At 39.0% G+C, this 24,170-nt stretch overlaps 2 protein-coding genes across 2 annotated transcripts; both read left to right on the forward strand.

Moving 5' to 3' along the window:
* Nucleotides 1-2,180: 2,180 nt before the first annotated feature.
* Nucleotides 2,181-6,268, forward strand: LOC132844095 (dynein regulatory complex subunit 2-like). The gene is made up of 7 exons (XM_060867259.1): nt 2,181-2,327; nt 2,425-2,594; nt 4,357-4,495; nt 4,685-4,858; nt 4,977-5,195; nt 5,354-5,482; nt 5,704-6,268. The coding sequence occupies exons 1-7, from the start codon at nt 2,181-2,183 to the stop codon at nt 5,998-6,000; spliced, it is 1,275 nt and encodes a 424-aa protein (XP_060723242.1). The 3' UTR covers nt 6,001-6,268.
* Nucleotides 6,269-7,284: 1,016 nt separating this feature from the next.
* On the forward strand, nt 7,285-22,962 carry acvr1bb (activin A receptor type 1Bb). Its single transcript, XM_060868056.1, has 9 exons — nt 7,285-7,456; nt 14,933-15,178; nt 15,471-15,725; nt 15,887-16,117; nt 18,497-18,664; nt 18,945-19,101; nt 19,226-19,350; nt 20,004-20,134; nt 20,251-22,962. Exons 1-9 carry the CDS (start codon nt 7,393-7,395, stop codon nt 20,374-20,376), a joined length of 1,503 nt encoding a protein of 500 aa, XP_060724039.1. The 5' UTR covers nt 7,285-7,392; the 3' UTR covers nt 20,377-22,962.
* The last annotated feature ends 1,208 nt before the right edge of the window (nt 22,963-24,170 follow it).

Below are 24,170 nucleotides of genomic sequence, written 5' to 3' on the forward strand. Positions count from 1 at the left end.
GCTATACTACACAACCTCCTGAGGTTAAATTAGTGTGTAAAACCAGGAACATTGTCAAATGTGCCATGTTGCTCTAGATACAGGGCTGTGAAACTCTCTTTAGAAACTCAGGTCTTAGTCGCCCTCTTGTTGCCAAATGTACACTTACACCCTGGTATAAATCTCAGGGTATCAATGGTAACCAAAGGGATTTTATAGGACACATGATGTGACGTTGCCCCCTTGTGGTTAGGTGGGGGAAGTGGAAAACCAAGCAGAGTAATAAAGACATGCTTAGAGAGCACACGCTGGACACACACACACACACACACACACACACACACACACACACACACACACACACACACACACACACACACACACACACACACACACACACACACACACACACATATATATCGTAACTCGTAAGTGGGAACTCGGAAGTCGGAAATCATAAGTTGGTGATTGGGAATTTGCAATTTTAAATTTTGACATTAAAAAGCCCATCATAAAAACTGAAAACTCATAGCTCAGAAGTCAAAAATGTAAATGAAAACTGGGAGGTCGAAATTCGTAAGTGGGAACTCGGAAGTCGCAAGTCGGAAGTCTTATGTCGGAAGTCGGTAGTCGGAAGTGGGAAAACATAAATTGGTGTTTGGGAAGTTACCGTTCTAGACATTCAAAACTCGTAAGTGGGAACTCGAAAGTCAGAAGTCGGGATCTTAAGTCAGAAGTCACAAGTTGGAAGTCGCAAATCGGAAGTCTTAAGTCAGTAGTCAGAAGTCTTGTCTGAAGTCGGAAGTCTTAAGTCGGAAGTCGGTAGTCGGAAATCATAAATTGTTGGTGTTTGGGAAGTTGCTGTTTTAGACATTCAAAACTTGTAAGTAGGAACTTGGAAGTCGGAAGTCTGTAGTCGGAAGTCGGAACTCGGAAGTGGGAACTGGGAAGTGGGAAATCATAAATTGTTGATACTTGGGAAGGAGAGAGAGAGAGAGAGAGAGAGAGAGAGAGAATGTTAGCTGCAGTCATCATCATATGCAGCAGTGTCCGTCTGTCCAGTGTGTCCGTCTGTCCAGTGTGTTCAGTGTGTCCGTCTGTCCAGTGTGTTCAGTGTGTCAGTCTGTCCAGTGTGTCCGTCTGTCCAGTGTGTTTGGTGTGTCAGTCTGTCCAATCTGTCCAGTCTGTCCAGTGTGTCCGTCTGTCCAGTGTGTCCAGTGTGTCCGTCTGTCCAGTGTGTCAGTCTGTCCAGTGTGTCCGTCTGTCCAGAGTGTCCATCTGTCCAGTCTGTCCAGTGTGTCTGTCTGTCCAGTGTGTTCAGTGTGTCAGTCTGTCCAGTGTGTCAGTCTGTCCAATCTGTCCAGTGTGTCCGTCTGTCCAGTGTGTTCAGTGTGTCAGTCTGTCCAATCTGTCCAGTGTGTCCGTCTGTCCAGTGCGTTCAGTGTGTCAGTCTGCCCAGTGTGTCAGTCTGTCCAGTGTGTCCGTCTGTCCAGTGTGTCCAGTGTGTCCGTCTGTCCAGTGTGTCAGTCTGTCCAGTGTGTCCGTCTGTCCAGTGTGTCCGTCTGTCCAGTGTGTCAGTCTGTCTAGTGGGTCCAGTGTGTCCGTCTGTCTGTGCTGAGCTTGATTAAAGTTTATTAAAATTTATTTAATATTGTTTTAATGTGGATTAATAAATACTACACGTTTGACCCGAGTATCACACCAATTTGTGCCCACTTGTCTTCACTTCACTTCACTTCATTTATAAGACATGTTTCACATGTATAACCATTAAAATGCTGCTATGGTCTATGGCTAATTTGATGTCAATTCACAAAACTATGTAGGAATGAATTCAGATTCATTTTATAATTCTTGATATTATATGATGGTTTACTTTTTATAAAATTCAGATATTAAATATTTAAATCTAATAAGCACCATATGTTCAGATAAACACATCAGTCTGTATGGATAATCTCTATGTGCTCAGTTTAAATAGAAAATATACCCAAATACCCAAAAACCCAAATAGGCAGGAAATCATACACACACAAAAAGACACTCTCAGGTGGCTATAGATGTATATAAAGAATTCCGTGTATGTCTGAGTTAATGAAGTGCATTCTGATTCCGGTTCTAATTCTGATTCTGATCTGTATAATAAGGTTATGTGATCAATTCACAACATTAATCATTAAACCACTGTTCAGAGTGACATTATGAACTTCGACATTAACCTGCACAAGTTGAACCACCAGTGGCGTTTGAACCTGCGCAAGGCTCAGGCAGAAGAGCTGCATGATGATTTTGCAAAATTCAGCCAAACTTTTGAGACACTTGTGGACTGCAAGGAAAATGTCATTAAGGTGGGGAGGTCCAGACATTATAGATAAAGAAGTTTATGTGTTTGAAGCTCGTCACTCCAAGCTCTGGGATGTCTAATGGGTATGTCTAATGTTGCAGTTATTGGTGTCTGATCTGAGTGAAGCGGAGCAGCAGTCAGCGCTTGCTCACAGGGCTCATCTCCAGTGTCTGGATCATCTCCTGGAGATACAGAAAAGCCGACTGGCAGCACTAGAGTCACATTGGAACACCAGTGTGAAGGAACTCAGTACTGACTACAGCACAGAGAGGTATAAAGACACCTTTTCCATGCACACATATGCTTTTCACTTTTTTCTCTTATGTTGTATAGTGTCGCTTGAAAGTTTGTGAACCCTTTTGGAAATGTCTATATTTCTGCATAAATATGCCAAAAAACATCAGCAAAAAGTGAACGTAATCAAACAAAGAAGCCAAAAATATTATACTTCTTCATTTAATTATTGTGTAAAATGATCTAGAATTACATATCTGTGACTTGCAATAGTATAGGAACCTTTGATTTTAGTATCTGTTGTGAGCCCTTGTGAAGCAAGTAACTGTGGATCAGTCCTGCACATGTCTTGGAAGAATTTTATCTGAGTTTTCAGTACAGAAGAGCTTCAACACTGGGATTTTGATGGATGTTCCACGATTTATCTTTTGGATTAAGGTCAGGACTTTGACTTGTCCATTCCAAAACATTATCTATGTTCCTCATTAATCATTCTTTGGTACACAGATTGGGTGTTTGGGCTCGTTGTCTTGGTGTATGACCTATTTTCTTTTGAGATGCAGTTTATGAACAGATGTCCTGTGATTTTCCTTTAGAATTCACTGGTATAATTCTGATGGTATAAGGTTCTTATGTTAGAATTTACTATTTTCCTTTCTCTAAAAATAAGCCTTCTCATTTTAAACCAAAAAGTTTTATCATGGTTTCATTCTTCCATTTCTCAAAATGTTCTTTTCCAATAGTCCTCTGGCTTGTCCACATGATCTTTAGCAAACCTTATGGGTAGCAATGTTCTTTTTGGAGAATAGTGGCTTTCTTCTTGCAACTCCGCCTTGCACACCAAGGTTGTTCAGAGTTCACCTGATGGCAGAATTTTACATTAGCGAAAGTAAAAGAAACCTTTATTTGCTGAGTAGTTACTCTGGGTTCCTTCCTGACCCAACAACTATTACATTTCTTGCTTTTGGAGTGATCTTTCTTGGTTGATCACATCTGGGGAGGGTTGAAATTGTCTTAAATTTCCTCCATTTGTACAGAATCTGTCTGACTATAGATTTGTGGAGTCCAAACTCTTGCATGATGATTTTGTAACCTTTTGATTTTGTAACCTTTTGCTCATTTTGTGATGAGCAACAAGAACCCTTTTTCTGAAGGTATCAAAAATCTCCCTTGTTTTTGCCATGATCACCATCCACAAACATGCAGAATGAACATCTGACTTTGATATATCTCTGTTCTTTAAATACAATAGGACAGTCACAGAGACCTGATTGTCATCCCAATGACTGAAATCAGTGAATTTGACCTTGAAAGTAAATACTAATCCTAGAGGTTCACATACCTCTCATACCTGCCTCTCACAGATATATAATATTGGAATTTTCCTAAATAAAAAAATTACCAAGTATAGTATTTGTGTCTACTTTGTTTGAGTGGGTTCACTTTGTCTGCTTTTGGGACTTGTGTAAAAGTCTGATGATGTTTTGAGTCATATTTATGCAGAACTCTAGAAATTTCTAAAAGGTTTGCAAACTTTCAAGCAACATTGAATACTGTATATAGTACAAACTCAGGACACAGTTTTCATGAATTACTCATCCATGGCTTTGTAATCAGCTTAGATTTAAACGTAGGGTTTATTTTTATTTTGGCTTAAACTACATTTCACAAAGACATCCCTCTGATTAAATAATATATTCTGCATACCTGAGTCTTGACATTCATTTGAGATCAAGTAGTTTTTTTCTGGTTAGTTTTATTCATTCTTCCACTGCTCTGACTGTCTTATGATTTGTCAGGGAGAAACTTTTGAAGCTTCATCAGAAGGAGAGCGAGTACCTCAATGCAGAAAACCAGGCTTTGAAGCAGCGCTATGATGAAATATACAGTGAAGCCAAACAGGACTATGAGTATACACGTGATTACAACAAAATCCAGGTAGTTTGTTTCTCAATGTCTTCATTTGTATCCAAATCAGTCTACAGAAAATAGCTGTTGGCACTACAAAATGTGACATACTGTATGGAAAACAGGACACAACCCAATAGCTTTAAGAGTGAAAAGCTAAAGTGCTTCTGTAGAAAGAATTGTAGTGATTCAGAGTTTCTTTGATTTGTATTTATTCAGTATGCTGGCATGAAGCATGCAGTAGAAAGCAAAGTGACAGAGCAGCAGCAGCGGCTCCTGGAGGAACAGGAGAAGTACACAAATGACAATAACAATGAAAACAATGAAGTTTTCGATTTGCAAGAAGCCATGCAGAAAATAGACATGAACGGGAAGCACATTCATAAGCTGCAGGTCAGTGAATGAAAAATACTTGTGGCCAAAATATAGCTTTGTAATTCAGTGACTCTAATGTATTTAACTATGTATGAGCCATAGGGTTGAGTAACTGATGCTTTCTGTGTGCTTGCAGAACACCATCAGTGCTCTGCGTTCTCATTTGAGCTCCAGTCAGTGGAAAAATGAGGCATCTATCAGTGGGCATCATGAAGATTATGAGCCACTTAAACAGGAAATTCGACATCTCAGAGCCAAGCTCTCTTCTTCCCAGGCAGCTGAAAAAACACAGCTAGCTAATCACACTATATACAGCAATGACACCATTAACAAACTACAGGGTATTATACAAGAGGTATGTACATTTATTACGCATTCACCTACTGCTTGTCAGCTTCTTAAAGCAAAGCAGTCCGATTAAACAGGTATGCAGAGTCATATTACATAATACCAAGCCGGATATTGGGCTGATTTTTTTGACATCCCGACATCCCTTTTGTTTGTCATCCTCAGAGTGAGACGTTGCTCCATCTGGCTGTTGTGTGCCGCAAGCTTGAAACGGAGCAGGAGAAGGTGCTTCCCTTTTACACGTTATCTTTAAATGCCGAGGAACTGAGTCAAGAGAAAGCACATGCTGTGGAGGTGAATCTGAAGAGTTAACACAGATAAAATACACATTTTAACAAAACACATTCATTATTATAATTATTATGAAACAGCACACTTTCATCACATCATCACTCACTCACTGATGTCCAAACACAACAAACATATTGATTTGAACAGTGGAGTATTTGAAACATTTATAATCCATCCATATTATATTTTTGACATTTATCCATTCACTTCTCCTCCACTGTTAGACAATGATGGGCTATACAGATCTGGAAACGTTCTGGAAAAGATATAACAAGATTGTGCTGGAGCGTTTGTGTTTAGAAAGGAAAAAGAATGAAATAGGATTGGAGAACCAGCACCTGAGAAGTCTTCTTAAGCAGTACCTGGATGGAGTCTCTGTTAGTGACGAGATCCTACAGCAGGAGAACTCACTGCTCATGTTGTCCAGCCTATCACCCCAAGCCTCTCCAGCTTCAAAAACCCAAAGACGCAAACACAAGACCGTCATAGAGGCGGCTCATGTGGTGACGTACACATTGTAAAGATAAAGATATAAAAATAAGCAAATAAATGCAAAAGTCTTTCAAGAAGTTCTGTTTTTAACTTTATAATCACATGCTTTGGTGTTTTGTGGGACTTAGACACAACTCTAACATTTCTCTGTGTGTCTGTGGAAAAAATCTATGACAACACTGAGATATCAGCCGACATTAGTTTGCCTCCTGACTCCCAACAGGCACAGAACATGTTAAGAAACACCTTGTTTGAATGAATTACTTTGCTTTATGTAATTTAGAAAAAGCTTAATATAAGGAGGAATTCGGGACTTCAATCGATGTGTGTGTGTGTGTGTGTGTGTATGTTTGTGTGTGTGTGTATGTTTGTGTGTGTGTGTGTGTTTCCAATTTGGTTATTTGATTTGCGATACTTTACCTGCTATTGATAGCCAAGTAAAAATGTTCCTATCCTGACAGCCCTTATTGTTTAGCCGTTTTGCTTAACAGTGCTCACACCCCTGTTCCTGTCCTCTTGTGTGCTGTTCTCCTTTAAACACAAGAAGGTGCTCTTCAATAGCTCATCTCCTCAGTTCTCTCTCATATTTTGGACTGACGCAGAAATGTATTTACCTATCTCAACATAAATTTGCTAAACTGACTGAGCCACTACCACATGGGACAAGGAAGGAATTAACTTAACAGTTAGTTAAATACAGAACACTAGTACTGTGCGTTTGTTATTATAGTAAAATAATCCATGACAAGGTGGTGTACTGTATTATCAGCCCAATGTGAAGAGTTTTATGGCTCGTATACCACAGTGATTTGCCAGTGATTACTGTTTGTATTATTAATGAACGACCCGTCACACTGATTAAACATTTATAGTTATATTAACGTTGTAGGACCTCCGAGAGAAGAAGACTTGGAAAACATCATATAATGTCTGTACATTCAAGACTCCTTCTGTAATGACACACACACATACATATATATTTGTTTAATCTGTTCATTTATATATAAAATATTTGTTTAATCTGTTCATTTATATATAAAATATTTGTTTAATCTGTTCATTTATATATAAAATATTTGTTTAATCTGTTCATTTAATCTCAGTTTATTTAGAGCAACTGTATTAGGCCTAGTTATTACTAGAAACAGTAAACTAAACCTGATATTTGCTTCATAACAGTCGCTTTTATGTTATAGAACATTAATAACCCATTTATTATTCAGCAGCCCTTCTTGTAAAGCAAAGATTTCAGATTTTATCGGCCCAGATGGCTCTGCCAAAATGAAGCCGTTCCCTTTAAATCGCCTATGCCTTTAACTCCGCCCGGCTCTGACGCTGTGTGTGTTTGATGGTCTGAGCTCGAGCTCTGCTGTCAATATCGCACTTTAAATGTTTAAATGTAATGCTATGGGATTCTGACCATGGATAAAACCCGAATCCTGATCGTATGTTTGGCTGTTTTGGGATTTGGTAGAGAATGTGACGGTAAGTCAATGTTTGTTTACTTCTGTGATATTTGGGTTCCGTGTTTATTTATTCAGTCGCGGTGAATTTGGCTTTAACTACAACAACATGGCGGGTCTTGAATTCGGAGGCTCGGTTGCTAACTCGCTAGCAAACCAGGCTTCCTTTATGTCTGTGGTTTCGGGTTGTTTTTATGAGTGTATAATGAACATGTGTGCTGTGGGTTGTTTGTATTAGTCGACGTTATCTTAAAGCTAACCTTAACTCTGTGCCTCAGAGCCTATGGAATGAGGCTAGCTAGTTAGCCAGTTAGCTAGCACAGGCTATCCACGAAGCAGCTAAGTGTAGTGATTATTTACCTAACCGGCTACAATCATCTGTAAAATCGAGCATATTCGTTGAAAATGACGAAAATTACGAAAAAAATGACACCCCACACACACAAAACTGGCAGTTATGAAGCCAGTGTCAGTTTTAAATATTCAGTTTTAAAAATGTCAATATTTAAAAAATAACTAAGGAATTCGGGCCTTATAGCGCGTACTTCAGGACGCATCACTCATTTTTATTTACATTACGTTTTAAGTTCAGAGAAAATGCCACTAAACCCGTATGAGGTGATCTCTATAAAATACACGTACACACGTGTACGTGGGTGATAAAAGTGATAAAAACGTCTAGTGCGTTCATATTGTTTTTTTTATGCACAAATAGAAGACAAACTTTCACTCCTTCCTGATGGAGGTTAGGGAGGCAGCACAGGTCTGAGGTCTGCACGGTCACTGCGTTTGCCTGAGAAACATGATCCGCTCTGAGGATGATACAATCATCCAAGCTGAACTGTGCTACAGCATGTGTTCAGGGCTGTGATTTCAAGCTGAGGGCAGATTCTCTGAGGTGTGCGGTGTTTATTCATAAAGGACAGAGAAATGATCCATCATAAGGGCAGGAAATGGACATGAACTCATACATGCATTCACACCCTTTCTTTTGTGTTCTCTTTCTCTTTTTCTCTCCCCCACTGCCTTTCTTTCCCTTTCCATACTGGCCTGTGCTGTAGGCGCAGCAAATCCGAGCATCATCTTACACCCGGTCAATAATATACACTCCCAATGCACCTCCTTCCTTCTCTCTCTGTTGTCATGACAAAGAACATGTCAGTGTAATCTATAGTGATCCGCCACCCTCTCTCTACTGGAATCGGCTGATATAGGAAAGAGACCTTGTCATATGTACAACAGCATACAATCTCTCACTGCCTTACATACAGACTGTCACACAAATTATAATACTGTTTCTCTAAGCTCTGTGTGTAGTTCTGTTTGAGCTCCAGAGTTGCCCAGTCTCCAAATACATAGCCAGGATAGCAGAAGGTTTGCTTAGTGTTCTGTGGCTTACAGTATGTGTTTTCTTATCATAGATTGCGTATTGTGGGTTCATCATTAGTGAGGGAATACAAAGCAGGACACAGCTGAAACAAGCTGGCGATAATAAAATGGCAACATTCAGGGGTAATGAGCACATTACGACATGCTTGTTTTGCCTCACCCAATTCCTCTATACATCACACATTTTTGTGGTTTTGTTCTGTCTCTGCAGTAAAACACCTGAGTAGACACGTACAGAGAGCACCGTTTTCTAGCCTTGTCAGTGTGCACACACAGGCATTATCATTAATAAGGCATTTGAAATCTTCACGGGTTGTGTGTAGTCTGATTCGGACCGGTGAAGATTTTTATGATTTGACTCACGTTGGCAATCCACCGATCTCGGAATAAGTCACAGAGATGAGAATGCCTTTACCATGTAAACATAACCGTCACAATATTGTGTACTTACTTTACTTAAAAAAAGTCGATTTTATTGTTCCAAGTTTGAAGCCTGGCTGATACTTTGGCATTCTGCACAGCACAAAAGAAACGTGCTTACTTGGAGTATTATTACACAGATGAATAGGTGAAAATACTCTTTTTCCCATAGGACATTATAGAATCTTATATTATTTGGGGTTTCTTCTTTGGGGGATTTTTGATGAAGTTACAAAATATATTGATGCTTATAGACAAGCAACTGGTCAATTTATAAAAGAAAAATGAAAAACAAAAAATGACTGACTTGGTGGCTTATTACTCGGGGGTGTTCTGGCAATAACTGCAACATGTAAAACTAATCCAGTGTGAATAGGGCTTTTGACAAATTGAATGATGTGATGTGGTTTCTGTCAGTAGCTGAATCTTCACCAAGATTTTGATTACCATAATCCTAGCAAGTCGGTCAACATTTGTGACATTGTAAAAGAGCGTAGATAATTTGGATAATGGCTGCATTCCAGCTTGTACGTGCCATTTGTGTTGTTTCTCCATGAGTAAGAGAGCGGTGTCATTGTGTGTGAAACATCTGTCTCTTCCTCAGAAGGACACGGCTCATCTGGGAAATTTTCAGAAAGAAAAGAAACTGACTGTTTCTGTAGCACATGCAATTTCTACAGGACTTAAAATTTTGTGACTAATACTTTAAAATATGCTTCTGTGTAACACATTTATAATCACAGCTGTTAAACCACTTTAACAATAAAGGGCTTATGATAAGCGGATAGGAGACTGACATGACAGAATATCCTGAAAGGAATATAGTGGTGAAGTTTTATCCTAAAAATCATTCAGGTTAGTAATGTTTGTGTGTCTATTCATAACTCATGGTGACAAATGATCCCCTCTAAAAATGTGAAAGAATGATTTATGCACGTTTAAAGCTTAGTATAAAAAAATATTTGAGTGAAAGATTGATTAAAACAGTCAACGGAAGCGGTTTACAAAAAACATTATAAAGTGTCTTTTAATTGTTTATTTTTACTTGTTTTTCTTCCTGCAGAGAAATGTTTTTATCATATGGTGATCATAAACCTGATACATCTACTGTACAGTAGATTAAGAAGAGGAACAAGAACATTCCTTTAATGTGTAGCTGTTACACTAATACAATGCTCGGTTATTTCCTAGCGTGTGGGAGAAAACGGAGGGACGAAGACATGCTTGTACATATGAAAACATTCCTTCCTACACACAAACGAACAACTCGACTTCAGTTTTCATGCACACACACGCACACAGAGCCAGGTTTATGTTCAGAAGGGCTAACAGGCTAGCAGTGTGCTTGTCTTTGTAGTCTATAGGAGTGCATATACCAGCTCCTTCCTCTGTCTGTGAACATTTAAACATTGTTGACAGAGCAGAGCCTGGAATAAGTGTGGTGATGCTGTCAGGTCTTTGAGGACACACACACACAAAGTGGAATTTAAAAGCTTATTTAGTTATTCATCCAAGTGGCCTATTTTAGATACAGGCTATTTTAACTCCACTCTGTCTTTTAAATAGGCTCCTTAATACACACTAAAGGAAAATCCTAGTTAGCCCTCAGTGTATATAATTTACAGTCATTTGTCTACAGTTAGGCCACCTACATTTTTTTTATGTCAGGACTGTCAGTTCTTTTAAAAATACATTTGCTGTCCCCTATTGGATCGGTAAGGCCAGTTCTTTTGTTTTTGAAAAGCACTGAATACATTTGGGTTTGGGATCAAATGATGAATATAAAAGTACCAGAATTTCAGCATGTAATTGCCAGTTCTAGTTGTGTTCATGAAGATTTTGGACCTTCAGTGAGAGGAAGCCAACACTGTGAGGATCCTGTGGCACCAAGAGATGTACCAGCCTGAAGATTTTGGACATTCAAAGAGGAGATGATCTACATGTGGACAACAACCTTCTAATCAATAAACAAATAACTGACTGTATATGACTATAGAAAGGACATTATTCATAATGAAATTCTCTGCTGTTTATAATTAATTATAATCACACCCTTCAGTGTCACCCAAATGAGGACGAGGTTCCCTTGAGTCTGGTTCCTTCCATCTAAGGGAGTATTTTCTTGCCACAGTCACCTCAGGCTTGTTTATTGGGGATAAATACAAACAGGTTTAAATAGAAGTTGAACTTTTTGTACTATATTTTTAGATTCTGTAAAGCTGCTTTAAGGAAATATCCATTGTTAAATGTGTTATACAAATAAAATTGAATTCAACTGAATTAATTCTTGAAACTTCAAACATGACACTGTTAGAACATATTGACAGGTTGCTTTTGGAACAGGCTGATTGATGATGTAACTCATGCTGGTGGCAGCAGAATGAACTCAAATTAATTTACAGAGAAATGCATCCAATATAGTTAAGCAGAGCAAGACAATGACCCAAAACACACTGATTTGGCCAGTCTAAATGAGCCCATCCTTAAATATATTTTGGTTTGCAGTAACAGTAAAAAAAAAAGGGGGTAGGTCTATATTTTTTTTTTTCAAGTTTCATTGTAAAAAAAAAAAAAGTACAATTTTGGTGATGGTGATTCCGTAGGTATGACTTTAAACAAATTAGCATATCGTGATGTCACTGACTGGGTCTTCAACCCGTGCCTTCGGGGGCATCATTGCAAACCTTATTTTGATGCTGGGCACAGTTTTTCCAGAACTTTGTGCCAAGTTAAAGCGGTGTCGAGCTGTTTTAATGAATTTTTGATTTTATTTTTGATTTTTACATTTTTGTTTTAATGAATGTTTTATGTATTATGGTGCCCGAACCCGTTAATATTATTTTATTGCTTTTGTATTAGTTGTTTGAAGAGTAAAAAAAAAAAGGTCGGTCTTACCGCAAATTTACAACCGGCAAGTCGGTCAGAAAAAAGTAGTCGGTCCTAAATTGACAGGGTCGGTCGGGTTACGGCAAACAAGAATATTTTTAAGGATGGCCTTGTTCCACATTTTTTCCCCTGAAGAAGTCCTTGGTAGAGTTGGCAATCACCAGACCTTAAACCTGTTGAGCAGCATTTCATCTTCTAAAGGGGAGACTGAAGGGAGTAACCCCCTAAAACCCAAACAGCAACTGAAAGAAGCTGCTGTACAAGTCTCACAACTGAAGAATGCAACAGTTTGGTGACTTCATCGAGTCTCTGGGTTGATGCGGTTATTGCAAGCAAGGGACCAAACCAAATATTGTGTCATTTACTTTAATGAACTTCAAGTCCAATACTTTTGCCCATATCTTAAATAATTTATAATGTCTATATGTAAACATCATGGAATTAAAGCTGAAATTCTGATTTATCGTCTCGTTCTGTACGTGATCGCAAACAGCGCAGCAACAATACAACAGTTCTTGCTGTTCCAATACTTTTGGATGTGTTGATAGATTTTTTTATTATAGTTTTAGTTGTTGAGTATATTGGAATAATAGCGAACATATAATTGTAAAGATCTTTGAAACCTTTTGAAAACTTTCTGTTAACCTTTTAAACTATCTTTCCACAGTAAAAGGGTCTGCTGGTTACTTGTGTATAGATTTTTTTTCATGTACATCTTTATCTTGTGTTCACACATCATAGTGTTCAGAAGTCCAAAAAAATGCCACCGCCATCTGTGAATCTAAGACAGAACAACTGTCCATACTTTCTTGGTTGGAGTGATGGCATGCAGTTTTTCCTGTTAGTCACAGGCCAACTAGCCAGTTGTGGTTGTCTGTAAGATCATGTATGCAGAAGAGGGGAAACAGTGTTTTTGTCTGATGTGTGGCTTGGCTGATATTGTATAACTATTATAGAAATTTCTATGCTTTAATAGCCATTTTTCTAAATTACGAGTCTTAAGACTTGAGGTGATTCCAGGCCCAATTTACCTCAGGCTTGGATACCAGTTAATAACTCAGCAACACACACACACACAGGATAATGTAGCTGGAGAACCCTGAGGAAAAACACACAGACACTCCATGCAGACAGTAACCTGAGTTCAGGGTCAAATGAAGGTGTCTGTGAGCTGATGTGTGTGGAAGAGGGCAGATGTGCTCCAAGCGTGTTACACTACACTACACTGCAGTAGGTGTCATGTGACAGAGGAGAGCTCACTAGCAGCAAATCAGGGACCCTGGAGCTGGGAGGTTTAAACACTACACATTTGCACAAACAAGAAATGACAAGACAATACACAAAAGACGATAAACAGAAACAGCGCCGACCAGTGTAAATACTGTATGTTCAACAATATTGCGTGCAGTAATACTATAATGAACACAGTTTAATAGCTCTGTACTAAGTGTGTTTAAAGTTATATTGGTCTGTCCATGTTTTTCTTCAGTGTATCGTGTATGTTCTTTAACATCATTCTCGTGTATAGACTGTCTGTTCAGTTTACTAATACACCAGTCAAAGCTGTTTGTTAGAGGAGACAGGGCTGCAGGCCATACAGACACGTCTGTGTGCTTGTGCGTCTGTTTGCTTGTGCGTCTGTGTGCGTGTGACTCTGTGTGTGCGTCTGTGCATGTGTCTGTGTGCGTGTGTGCAAGCCCTCATGCAAGAGGGAATGAGCAAGTATGAGTATGACTTTGGCATTTCCCTACATGCACAGTGCCTCTGTGTCTTTTGAATATGAAAAAGAAAAGCTACAGTTATTAAAAACATTGTGTGAAGTGTCCACATGTTTCAAAGCAACAGTAGCAGGAAGCTGTCAGGGATGTAGGGACTAAGTAGCGGCGTGTGTAAAAGTATGTACAGTGATCTGACACTTAAAAGGTCATATAACCGAGCAAATCTACAAAAAACACAGAGCGAAACAAAACTTGTCTACCTGCTTTAGATTATTCAGTCCTTCAGGTAACAGGAAGTGCATGTACCAAATGAAGACAGGTAAGGTGAGCATGCACAAACATGCAAAAATGTACCGCAGTGAGAATGGATCACTTAAATTTTGTAATGTCAGTAGAATAAATAATGTTCTTGAAATTTTAGTCCTGGATCTAGTAATTCAGTTTTATGATGGTGTGAATCAGACACATTAGCTAAGTTCACGCTGCAAGTTTCAGTGCTCAATAAACTTTTTTGCTCAGGTTGGGTCGGCTTATCTTGATGGTTCACATTCATAACCATAGTTGACTCATACATGTCTTTAAGGCAAGTCTGCTAGAAGTCCACTCTATTAAATAACCACAGATCCCAATGTAACTAATGTGCCTCCATTTAAATCAATCAAACACAGACCAAATGTTTCAGGCTGCAATAATCTGTTACAGAAATTTTTTTTTTCTCTCAAAAGAACCACAACACCGGCTTTCTATATTTGGCACTAGATTTTTCCAGTCTGCCCAAGGAACATAGTGGTAGTGTCTGACATTTGTGTAAATTGTTTGTTTAACCAACACTTTCAAGGCATTTGTCAGTAGCATGGCTGAATGTGAAAATGTATTTGTCCTCACTATGGTTATTCTTGTTGGGGAAATAAAGTACAGACAGGATCACACAGGTCCATTAGTTTCTGTTGGCTCAGGTGGTGGTTGAAAGCGATAGAGCAGTATACTGAAGTCTGTACCCTCTGTTCTGTGAGGAGAGAGTGAGCAGCACTGTAGGTTTTTTAGAGTGTTTTCACAAGTCCATGTCTCTCCTGTTCTCTGTCTAGGTCTGTTGTGTAACTGCACCACGTCTCAGTGTGAAAAGAATGGCTACCGCTGTGAGACGACGGGGGCCTGCATGGCTTCAACCTCACTTATTGATGGCCAGGAGCAGCATGTACGAATCTGCATCGACAAAGACAAACTGGTTCCTCCAGGGCAACCCTTCTTCTGCTTGAGCGCCGAGGGGCTGCTCAACATCCACTGCTGCTACACGGACTACTGCAACAGTCTCGACCTCAAGGTGCACTCGGGTAAGTGTCCTGCTGACTACGTTGGATTCTACCTCAACTTCTGGTTCTACCAAAAATGCAAAATAAATGTCTCCTCGCAGAAAACACTTGCTAAAAAAAATCTGTTTATATGAAGGATTCTCTGCTGATCCTAGTTCCTGTGCAAGATGTTACTATAGAAACAATAATGCATAAAAATGAGTATGTTTATTTGAATCATTGTCACATAGAAAACCAAAAACACTTTCTAGAATAGAGAATTATTTTAAATATATAAATATGCTGATGTTTAACAATTCTGTAATTTTTTTAGTGACTGTGCAGCCGAACTCGGCCATGATGGGTAGCTGGGGGCCAGTGGAACTGGCTGCTGTGGTTGCAGGCCCTCTGTTTGCTCTGTTTCTGCTGGTACTGCTGGGCCTCTTCCTTTTCCAACACCATCAGAGAGCCTATGGCCACAGACAGAGGCTGGAGGTGGAGGACCCCAGCACTGAGCATCTGTACTTGGCTAAGGACAAAACTCTACAGGACCTTATCTATGACCTGTCAACATCCGGCTCAGGTTCAGGTCAGCAGTACACCCGAGGAAGCACACACAGCTTTAGTTCAGCCAGGGAGGAAAATTCCCTAACATATGTATGTACAATTCTATCTAACGAAGTAAATACATAAAAAATAATATATTCTGTGCTTCTTTTTCTTTCTCTGTTTGTGTTTGTTTTTGGACAGGTCTGCCTCTGTTTGTTCAGAGGACAGTAGCCCGAACTATTGTGCTACAGGAGATCATAGGTAAGGGCCGCTTTGGAGAGGTGTGGAGGGGAAAGTGGAGAGGAGGAGACGTGGCAGTGAAGATTTTCTCCTCTCGAGAAGAGCGCTCCTGGTTTCGTGAAGCTGAGATCTATCAGACCATAATGCTGCGGCATGAGAACATACTGGGATTTATTGCCGCTGACAACAAAGGTAAACTAAAAGAAAACCTTGAAACAGACAAATCTCAATAATGAATGTAACACGGTTACATTTGCAAAGGAGCTCCCAGTAAGGTGCTCTCATGAGCCAAGATGATAACCACATACACATTCAGTGTATTTTGGGAGTTGTCGTTATTCAGTAGTCCCTGTGAAAATGTTAACACTTAAGGCACTGGGTGGTGAGCCAGGTCCAAATAATGGGCTACTTCTGGAATATTTTCCATCTGACCACAAACAGATCTAGAGTTTGATGCACATCAGATTTTTTGCTTCGCTTAGGTGGTAAATCATGTCTGGCCATATTCACATTAAGGTGACTTGTTAGGGAAGTAGCTAGGGTGTTTACCTCACTAGTGAAGGAACCAGGGCTTCACTGCCCATGAACAGAACTGTGAGGTTTGACTGAAGCCTCAGCACTGTGGGTAGGATCAGCAAGCTAGGTGGAAATGCCGAGACATACATAGTGTACTAGTTCACTGTCGCAATATGGCTTTGTTGTAAAGGTCTCGGCATATGTTCATGCACACAGGTTTTTAGCAAGATTTAAAGATTTTAATTAAGCACAAACAATTTTGCTCCCTTGGATTTAGAATAATCAGAATTCAAATTCATGATCTCTGTCTAATCTGAGCAATCACTTTTATGTTGTGCCCCCTAGGAAGGCAAATCTTTCTTTCTTTCTTTCTTTCTTTCTTTCTTTCTTTCTTTCTTTCTTTCTTTCTTTCTTTCTTTCCTTTTTTTAATAAACATTTTAGAATGTATGTATATGAAATGTATAACTGCACTTTACTGCTATATGTATACATTCCCATTATTGTTGAATAAACCTGAAAATTAACAAACATTATTTTTTTTTTAGATTTTTTGCAGACACATTTTTTTATTTCTTAAAATAATAAATTAATTATTGTCACGTATCATTAGTGTGATTTAAAAACATCATTTTTTTGGCCGTACGATGCTGTCCCAACGTGACACGGTTGTGCAGAATTTTGACTGTAACTGTTATTGTTCTAAATGTTAAATTAATAGAACCCTAACATTCATCAAGCACTTTATTAGGAAAACTGTACTCATACTGCATACAGTAGGGCGTAACTTTGCATTCAAAAGAGTTACTTCATTGTCATTGAGTCAAAAGATTTTGGAAATATTTCTTTTTAGATTCTGGTTCATGTTGACATGATTGCATCACATAATTCCTGCAGATTTTTTTTTTCATACTGTAAATGGCTTGTTCTACCACATCCCAAAAGTGATCTTCCAGATTCAGATCCGGTGACTAGGAAGAGCACTGAAGTCAGTATCATGTTCATGAAGCCAGTGTGAGATGACTTTTGCTTTGTGACATGGCGCATTATTGTTCTGGATGTATCCATTAGAAGATTAGTAAATTGTGACCATGAAGGGATGCACATGGACATCAACCATACTCAAATAATCTGTGGCACACAAGGCAGGTTGGGTCCACGGATTCAAGCTGTTGGTGCCAAATTATAACCCTACCATCTGTGTGCCTCAGAATAAATTGAGGTTTCCAGACCAGGCTTTTTCCTGGCTGAGCAGTTTTGGTGAGTCTGTGTACACTGCAGTCTCAGCTTTCTGTTCCTGGTTGTCAGAAGTAGAACCTGACATGATCTTCTCTGTTGTAGCACATCCATCTGAAGGTTTAAAGTGTTGCGTATTCTGAGATGCTTTCCTGCCCACCACAATAGTACAGAATGATTTTCTAAGTTACTGTAACCTTTCTGTCAACCTGAACTTGTCTGATCATTCTCCACTGATCTGTCTCATCAACAAGTTGTTTTTGTCCGCAGAGGATACTGGATGTGTTAATTTTGTTTAATTGCATCAGTGAACTCTAGAGTAAGCTCTAGAGACAGATTGTGTGAAGATCCCAGGAGATCAACAGTTACAGAAACCGTCAAACCAACCCATCTGACACCAACAGTCATGCCACAGTCAGAAGCATTAAGATCATTTTTCCCCATTCAACTGAAGGTTGATGTAAACAATACCTGAAGCTGATTTTCTTCATCTTAATGATTTTTGCAATGCACTGCTGCCACATGATTGGCTGATTAGATAATTTCATGTCTATGTTGGATGTCCTGGTGTTCCCAATAAAGTGTTCTGTGAATGTATTTTTACTGTAGTCACCTAAATTGCATACTGTGATAACATGCTATAGAGTCCGATACTAGAATACGCATTTGCTGCATCTTTTATTTGCAATTATCCTAAATACAAACTCATTTGTAACTCCAGCTTTTACACCTGTATTATGAAATTGTAAAAGCTTCCTAAATAGATATATTCATGTTTCTTTGAAATTCAGTTCAACAATGACTCTGTGCGTGTCTTTCAGATAATGGCACATGGACTCAGTTGTGGCTGGTGTCTGATTATCACGAGCATGGATCTCTGTTTGATTATCTGAATCGATACTCCGTCACCATCGAGATCATGATCAAACTGGCGCTTTCTGCAGCCAGTGGCCTGGCACACCTGCATATGGAGATCCTGGGCACCCAGGGTATGTGTGAGACCAGACAAGATGGTCATGTCACCAGATTATTTTCTAGTGAATTGAGATAATAAGCCAAAGATGTTTATCTTATGTTCATAAACTCGATGAAATTTGTTTTAGAAGTAGGGCTGACAAAGACTTCCTGGTGGTACACGTGTTCAAGTTCAATTGCATTTTTTCCCCTTTATTAAACGATAAAAATTCTATGGCTAAAAACATAGGTATTGGTCACTTGAGAAGGTTTTTGATGTCTGTAGTTTAATGGGATCTAATTCTTCTTAATCAGGTAAGCCTGGTATTGCTCACCGTGACCTGAAATCAAAGAACATTCTGGTAAAGAAGAATCTCACATGTGCCATTGCGGATCTGGGCCTCGCAGTACGCCACGAGTCTGTCACAGATACCATCGACATCGCCCCCAACCAACGCGTGGGCACCAAGAGGTAGACACACTTGATCCACCCACTCATTTGAACATTCTGTCACAAAAGTGAGCCAAATACCAGCAAATATTGAAGTATAGGCTGCTTGTGTTTGTGTCTGAAAAGTTTGGCTTTGGTGTTTCAGGTACATGGCTCCAGAGGTGTTGGATGAAAGTATCAACATGTGCCACTTTGACTCTTTTAAATGCGCTGACATCTATGCGCTGGGGCTGGTGTACTGGGAGATTGCACGCCGCTGCAATGCCGGAGGTGAGACCAGGCTGAGGGAGAAGGGTATTAGCCCTCCTTACTAGACACTGACACACTGATCTTAGATGATGTTTACTGAGGAACTCAGGAACATAGCAGGAATCTTATGCATGTTAAACGGTTGCTGCTTAGATTTCACCGTAATGGGTTTAAGGGTAAAGGTTTGATCTCTTGTGAGGGCAGCATGCCTGTGATCAGTTGTCCCTGGCAGCCAGGGATATATGCAGACAGGTGGATTACACATTTTTCAGTTTGAGCGAGATATTTACTATAGCTAAAGAGTGTAAAAGGAATAAAACATAACAGGGTGTGCTGTCCTAGGAAATTAAGTGAGTGGGGTGATGTTGTAATTTATAATTACATTCGATTTTGTTGAAGGTCTACAATGCAAGTTTGTTCTTGTTGTTACTTGAAAATTTATTCCTTTAGCAGCCTCTTGTATTAATTAGACAAACAAGTGCAAATTGTTATGTTGCCAATAAAATCAAATAAAACTCACTGTCCTGCAGATGCTGAAACTGGACACTTTTTCCAAACATATTAAACGAACCTTGCAGAACACTTCACCATATCCGTTTTTAGAATGAGTGTGGCATTGTAAACCTTGTAGCAACACTACTGTCAGAGTAATTGTGTGTGTTTGTGTGTGTCAGGTATCCATGAAGAATACCAGCTCCCCTACTATGACCTAGTGCCCTCTGACCCATCCATTGAGGAGATGAGAAAGGTGGTGTGTGACCAGAGGTTAAGACCCAATGTACCCAACTGGTGGCAGAGCTATGAGGTACACACATGCGCGCACACACACACACACACACACACACACACACTTAGCATATTGCCCACCAGATGGATGCAAATGTCACCCCTGTAACTGTCCTCCCTCGTCCTGCCTCACAGGCTCTGCGTGTGATGGGGAAGATTATGAGGGAGTGCTGGTATGCCAACGGTGCCGCTCGACTGACCGCTCTGCGCATCAAAAAGACCCTGTCTCAACTCAGCGTGGACGAGGATGTCAAAATGTGAAAAAGCCCAAGCCAGAGTGAGGGTCAGAGAACACTGTAACAGAAACACGTGTACAAAATTACTACTGCTCCAAACTATCCTGCCAGTGTGAGAAAATGTACCGTCGTCAGTCGAGTCGTGACACGGCCTACCTCACCCACAAGCCAAAACTACTAACAAAATTGTATTGCATCATATTCTTGAACTCAACTGCTCCTCCATCCCTTTTTAATGTACGCCCACAGACTGCAAGTTCTGATCCTATTGATCTACATTGAGCACTGCTGCCCCAAGAATAGCTGACATTTCCCAGATATTTCAATTAGTCCCATATCAGCAGCTCGGAGCAGCTATCACTTTAACGTGCATATTACGTGAACTACTATAACAAGTCACTGAATCCAGCTCCGGGCTGCTATCATGGCAAGAAGTAAAATTGGAATGTGGGTTTGTACAGAGTTTATTGCACTCCATCTGTCTCGCTCGTGTAGGAATGTGGGTTGTGTGTGTTTGACCTGAGCAGAGTATTTTACTTGAATGCAGGTGCTATTTTAAGCTTTAGTTTTTGGGTGCATATAATTTTACCCAAACCTAAGATTTAAAGCAAGGGTTAAGTAGACAGGTTAGGTAGGGCACTCCAGGGGAAAGCTAACCATTTGGGGAAAAAATAACTAAAAAATATATATACGTGTGTATTTGTGTTGGGTTATATTTTGGCACCACTGATGTGTGTTTGAAAACTGGACAGTGCCTATTTTTTGTTTTTACACTTCATCCATCGTGAATTCATCTGTTAATTCTGCATTTATTGCTGCGTTCATTCATGGAGGTGTGTGTGTGTTTGTCTGTGAACTGAATAATCGCGTCTCTCTTAGTATGACCCATTTACAAACTTTGAATGGTGCATTGTGTATTTATTTTAGCTTGAATTAGATCGACATTCTTCATTCGCTTGTTTTGCTTTAGTGTCATTAGATTTCTCTTGTACTCCATAAGTAAAGCTAAATGTATATAGAATGTATTTTTGGAAAGGTACAACAGTGTAGATCTCATTGCCTTTTGGTTTCAGGTTGATTAGATACTAAGCTAAGTGAAAGCGTTGGGGTGAACGTTAGATGCTTAAACACTGATGGGATTGTATGGTGGGATAAAGCGCTCTGATTGTAACCCCAACACACTGGTAATTTTTCTTTTCTTTTTTTGCTCGGTTCTGCATTTTACACGTATCACTGTAGCATCCTGTAGCAACAGTATGAACAATTTAACAGTATCTCTTTGGCAATATGCCTTTCAACCATGAACACACTGGAAAGGTTGAGTAGATGAAAGGAATATGCAATATTCACAGGGAGTGCTCCAGTTCAGGAGATGAAGCATTAGTATAGTGAAAAGTACCCCAGCGCAGTGTGCATGTGAAGACAGGATGAGCTGTTCAACCTGAAATTAAGGAGTGGCCTCAGCTCTTCAACACTGTATTTTTGACTACTATACCACACAAGAACCTTTTATATTATCAGTACTACTGCCCTGCTCCTGCTCACTCTCCCTTACTGCTCTTGATATGCAACTTGTAAATAGTTTGTAAGTATACATTTTTTTTCTCCCCTTCCTTTTTTTGTAATCTTATAGACAGTTCTTGAAGCTTGCTGTATTTTTGTGATGACCTTTTTATTTTTTATTTTTGAGTATACACTCACAGGTACTACTGATATCTCTTTCTCTGTAGAATATACAGATACTTGATGTATAAATAGGACGTTAGTCATGTTAAAGGATGAGATGTTCTTAGGATTCGATGCCAACTGGGCATGAAATTGTTAATCGAAACCTCTCTAGCATGTGAAAGCCAAAAATAATATTTATATGGAGAGTTGGTTGTCTTTTTATGTGGTTCTTAGGTTTATATTAGAACTCTTGTTGTTACGGGGCAAAACCTGTACATGTTGATGACACTGGATTATATACACTACTGAATACACTACAGTACTCTAAAATGTAACCGCAAATGTAACACTACTGTCTGCGCTCTGCTGAGCCTGAAATTGCTCGTATGGTGCAGCATCAGGCAGATCTGAAATTGTTCATGTTTTTAGGTACAGATAAGATTTTTTTTTATGTTTATGTTTTTTTTGTGTGTGTTTGATTTCTTTCCTACTGTGTGTGGTATTGTTTTTTTTTTTTGTTTTTTTGTTTTGTTTTTTTGCTTTGGTTTCACCTCTCCAGCTGAAAGTGTATGTACATATATTTATAGCTTCCTGACAAAGTTTCTGCTGCTGCTGTGTTATGGAGGCATGAGCATAGTCAGGGTTATAATATTTATGAATTTAGGTCGGCTCCTGTTATGCTTCTAATTCAGAAGAGACCTGTGTAGCTATGATGCCTGAAATGCCTCGTCATTATTCTAATACACAGGCTGGATATGAGCCTTCGTTCCTATGTATTACTATAAGGAAAGGTGTGTATTGTAACAGATTGATCTTTGACCCTACAACATTGTCTGCTGAGTATAACCTAAGTGAGCTCCTAAACCCAAATCAGTCTTTTCAGGAATTGTTTCCAATCATGTACATAAGTAATATTATACAGTAATAAAGACATTTTCCTACATTTCAGTCTCCTTATTTCAGTCTCTTTCTGGTATGTTCTTTAAAGTGTTTAAGTAGCACACATTTACTTTACACTGTAAACATGTGGGATCTATGTGTCTTCATCCTGTCAGCTCTGCTCATGTACATCATTACAGCTCAGCTGCCTGAAACCACACATCAGCCATTAACCGTCCAACTAAAACATAATCACTGCAGGAGGGAAAAGCTGATTTTTACTAAGCAACATGTAACTTTGGTCCTTAAATATACTCTCTGGTCAAAATAGTGCTTTCATTCTAGTACACAAAGTATAATTTAAGAATTGAAATATTCTTCCTTAATCATTCTGTTCCAGAACAGTTTAAAATCCCTCCTATTAAGACGCTTCAAAATAAAAGGTTAGAACGAGTTTGTTTTTAGAGATTTTTTTTTACGGAGGTGTGTGTGTTCACACAGCTGCAGTAAATCTCATCACTCAAAATCTCCCAATATTAAACAATTTGTGAATGAATTAATTTATTATTCTTGACACATTACATATTAATGATTTTTTTTTTTCCATTTCATTTAAAGTTTTCCAGCTGTAAGTGTAACTTTCTATTTTATATATTAATATTTGAATTCAGAAGAAAACTATGGTTTCCTGCATATTTCTGCCTACTAGTGTGAAAAAGACATCTGTAATCAGAATCAGAATCTGGTTTATTGGCCAAGTGTGTTGACGTACACAAGAAATTTGGTTCCAGCTGTTTGTGACTCTCAGAAGTACAGACATTAACACTTTACTATGACCAGATAATACAGACGATGTGAGACAATATAGACAGTATGAGTATTAAATATGAATACAGAATATATGACTGATCAGTTATGAACACAGTGGGAGTGCATGGTAGTGCAAAAAATAGTATTGTTGAATATTATGCTTTTGTACATTATACAGCAGCAGTATAACACTATAATTTTAGTTTAGTCGGACAATGAAAACTCTTCTTAGTATCATTTCATCTGTTCATTTCTTCACGAAAAATTAAATAAAATTGGGAAATTCAGCAAACCAGCATTAACCCTACTCTACTTGCACGTGCATATCATTATACTCACACATGAATGGCATTAAAAGAGTGATCACACATTCCTCACAGTCCAGCTCCTGCACCACTGTGTGTATTGCACTTACAACATATACACCTGATTTCACTGCTCTTGCCAAATCTAAAAAATGTC

This window comes from Tachysurus vachellii, chromosome 4 (assembly GCF_030014155.1).
Source record: "Tachysurus vachellii isolate PV-2020 chromosome 4, HZAU_Pvac_v1, whole genome shotgun sequence".
Classification (NCBI taxonomy): domain Eukaryota; kingdom Metazoa; phylum Chordata; class Actinopteri; order Siluriformes; family Bagridae; genus Tachysurus; species Tachysurus vachellii.